Source organism: Trichosurus vulpecula, chromosome 2, assembly GCF_011100635.1.
Source record: "Trichosurus vulpecula isolate mTriVul1 chromosome 2, mTriVul1.pri, whole genome shotgun sequence".
Lineage (NCBI taxonomy): Eukaryota > Metazoa > Chordata > Mammalia > Diprotodontia > Phalangeridae > Trichosurus > Trichosurus vulpecula.
Genome location: NC_050574.1, coordinates 96,031,408 through 96,034,726, shown reverse-complemented (window position 1 = coordinate 96,034,726; position 3,319 = coordinate 96,031,408). Strand labels below are relative to the sequence as shown.

The window sequence follows — 3,319 nt, the reverse complement described above, 5'->3', positions numbered from 1 at the left end:
AGGCTTAGTATAACGCCTAATATATGGCATGTGCTTACAGTGAATAGGAGCGCTTAGACTTGGGATCAGGAAAGACTTGTCTCTATCACTTAGGTAATGACCCTGGGCAAAGTCATTTAGCCTCTCTGGGCCCTCAGTTTCCTCATCTGTAAAATTGCAGGGGTTGTCCTAGATGACGACCTGGATCTCTTCCAGGTCTGAATCTATGATTCTATCATCCTGAGAACAAATGCCATCCCTACCATGAACACCACGAGGTAAGAAGGAGAATAGTAATTCAATTTCCAACAACCAAATGGAATAAATCACTATTCCCTAACCCAGACCCAGGAACTAGAACCCCTAGTAACCAATATGACTCAGGACCCACGGACCACATGTTCTCTCTTGCAGGACTGACCCAGCTGACCTGGGCTCGGACAACAGCAACGGGTCTGCTGCAGCCAGCCCTGACAGGCTCATCTTGGAAGATGTGTTCCATTCAAGGTGAGCAAATGGATGGGGTTTGGATGCTTTCCGGTCGCTGCTCTCCCTCCCTCCTACCATACGCCAGAAGAAATAATCCACAAGCTGCAGGAGGAGAAAAAAACCTTTCGAGCGAGATGAAGGCTTTCCGTGAAAAGATCGAGGCCTCAGGAGCAGATGTGGGGTTCGGGCAAAGATTCGAGGCTTCCAGAGGCGAATCTTGGGGCTTCTGGGAAGAGGACCAAACCTTTTTGGGAGGAAGAGGGAAAAACCTTCTGGAGGGAGGAAAAAGCTTTCTGGGAAATGGAAAAATCCTTCCGAGAAGAGAAAAAGCCTTCTGGAGAAAAATACCGTGCCTTCTGGAGGGAGGATAAAGCCTTCTGGAAAGAGGACAGTGCTTTGTGGGAGAAGAGGAACGGAACAGTTTCCAGGAGGACAAGTCTGGTGGGAGGAAGAGAAGGCACTATGGGTAGAGGAAAGGAGCCTTGCTGGAGGAGGAGAAAAGCTCTGGGGAAGATAAAAAAATCCCTTTGGGAAAGAGGAAAATGCCCTGTGGGAGGAAAAAGCATTCTGGGTGGAGGGTGGTGGCCCTGTAGGAGAGGAACCAATAGCCCCTGAAGATGGGGCCTTCAATGCTAATGGAGGCCCAACCTCACCGAGCCATTCTAGAGGCAGAGCCTGAGCCAGAGGAGCCGGGACATGGAGTCTGGGCTCTGCTAGACTCAACATCCACGTTCTGGGAGTGCTCATGTGCTGGAGAAAACTTTGTACCTATTTGTCTCCTTGATCCTAGAGGCCTAATAAAAGTCCTGAGGGGAATTTGGAAAAATCCAATTCCAGAAAAGTCAGTTAGCTTCATGCTGTCTCCTGTCCTTCCTTAGATTCTTCTTGCTGTTCTTTTGGGTCAACATCGTCAAAGTACCAGCAAAAAATTGGTGGGCTTAAGTGGTGAATCAATCTGGACCCTCTTCAGGCATTTAGCTGTAGAGAACATTTTTTTCTCCCTTCTTAAGAAAAGGTGGAGAGGCGGGGGAGAAAGAGCAGAAAAGAAGACAGAGACAGGTCGAGAGAGATATTCATAGATGTTGCTCTTTCTTAGTCCGTTGTTCTACCTAAGTCTCTCTCCCTTTAAAGACTATAGAACTGCTCAGTAGAGCTTTCCATAGTCAAAAGCATCAGAGATCTTGAATGGTTTAGTGGTTTTTCCAGAAACTGCTCCAAGCTTGGCCCTCCTCATCAGACAGAGCATTTATTGCGAGAGTGGTCAAAATCCTATGTAAAGCTTACCCCCCTGCAGGACCTGGGGGAATTTGAATTTCTTACACTGCCCACTCCCTTTGGCATCCAGAGATGAAAATACAACCCAAGCTGATAAGTCAGGAAAGAAAAAAATGTGAAAACTCTGGCTGCTTAGGTACATACTGAGTAAGCAGGTAGAGATCAGACCATCTGTATTAACTGACAGACTGACTTTACCAGAGTCTCCTATAAAAGGGAAAATTGTAACACCACAAAAAGGTTTTGACTATCTCCAGAATCCCATGATTCAGGCCCCCTGAACCAATACTCTGTGGTTTGAGAGGTGTCAGAAAGATGTGCCTTTGCCCCAAAATATTTCCCCAGTCAGGTTTCATCAGGTGACTGAAGTTTCCCCATTAGACAAACCTGTATAATATAGACCAGGCAAATTCCTGTGCTGCTAGGCTATGATGCAGTTTCCAAAGTCAGCCAGGGCACCACTGCTCTTGACCCCTCTCAATAAACATAGTTCACCCCCATAACCCTGTGGACATTCGATTGTCCCATGGCAATAGGCTGATCCAAAGAAGGGGCTTTGCCAGTTATTCTTCACACTCAGACCTGTTCCTGCCCCTTCCCATAAAGATTTAAGCAAATCCCTTGGAGAATGGAAGATGATAACAGAAATGATGTCCTCCACCCGATCAGGAAGTGACATCCCATCTAACATAAGCCATTTTCTCCTACTCAGAATAGTTTATACAATCATTTGTGCAGAATAGGTTGTTAAGGCTCTGGGGGAAACCAATTCAATGGAGAAATTTCTTGATTTGGTGGGCCCCATGCACACACACAGCTGGTGTTTGCAGAAATTAAGGTCACTACACTTGTGGGACACAAGAAATTTGAACCAGAGGCAGATGGGGAGAGAGGGTTTGATGTTACCCGCCCTTCCCCAGCCCCAAATTTCTCCCCAGAGGACTCATTTTGTGAGACAGATTATAGTTGTGTCTGAGGGTTATTTTAACAACCAATTCACAGGGGCTGTGGCCAGGATTCTACCAGAGCCTCACAGCAACCAAGCCGCTTCTTGTTTCTGTGTGCTGAGGTGAATCCCAAAGAGCTTTGTTTGATCCTTGGGGGCTATGCCTTCTTTCTGCTTTATATTACCAATAAGTTAATTCTGTGGCTAGGGAGATGCCCATGTAATAGCAACCCAAGAACTGGGAACTAAGAGGCCCCAGGGAACCCCACTCTAGTGTTTTCCTGATCAAGGCCCTTCTGTCACCCCTATTACATAGGCTCTCACATATAAAAAGGGCCTGGATACACTTCTGGGGAGTTCTGTTCTCTGGCCTGTCCATAACCAGATTCTCTGGGACCTTCATTATCTGAGGGGTGTTATAACTAACTCAATTGTTGTTGTTTTCCATAGCATCTGACTCTGACCCATTTATGGTTTCCTTGGCCGAGATGCTGGAATAGTTTGCCATTCCTTCTCCAGTTCATTTTATAGATGAGGAAACTGAGGCAAGCAGGGTTAAATGACTTGCCCAGGGTCACACAGCTAGTGAGTGTCTGAGGCCAGATTTGAACTCACAGAGATGAATCTTCC

At 46.6% G+C, this 3,319-nt stretch overlaps 1 protein-coding gene across 1 annotated transcript; it reads left to right on the top strand.

Annotated features, from left to right (window-relative positions):
* Positions 1–498: 498 nt before the first annotated feature.
* CCDC70 (coiled-coil domain containing 70) lies at positions 499–1,147 on the top strand. The gene is given in 5 exon segments (XM_036743904.1): positions 499–595; positions 598–713; positions 715–876; positions 879–906; positions 909–1,147. Coding segments are annotated over 5 exon segments (642 nt in total).
* Positions 1,148–3,319: the final 2,172 nt, after the last annotated feature.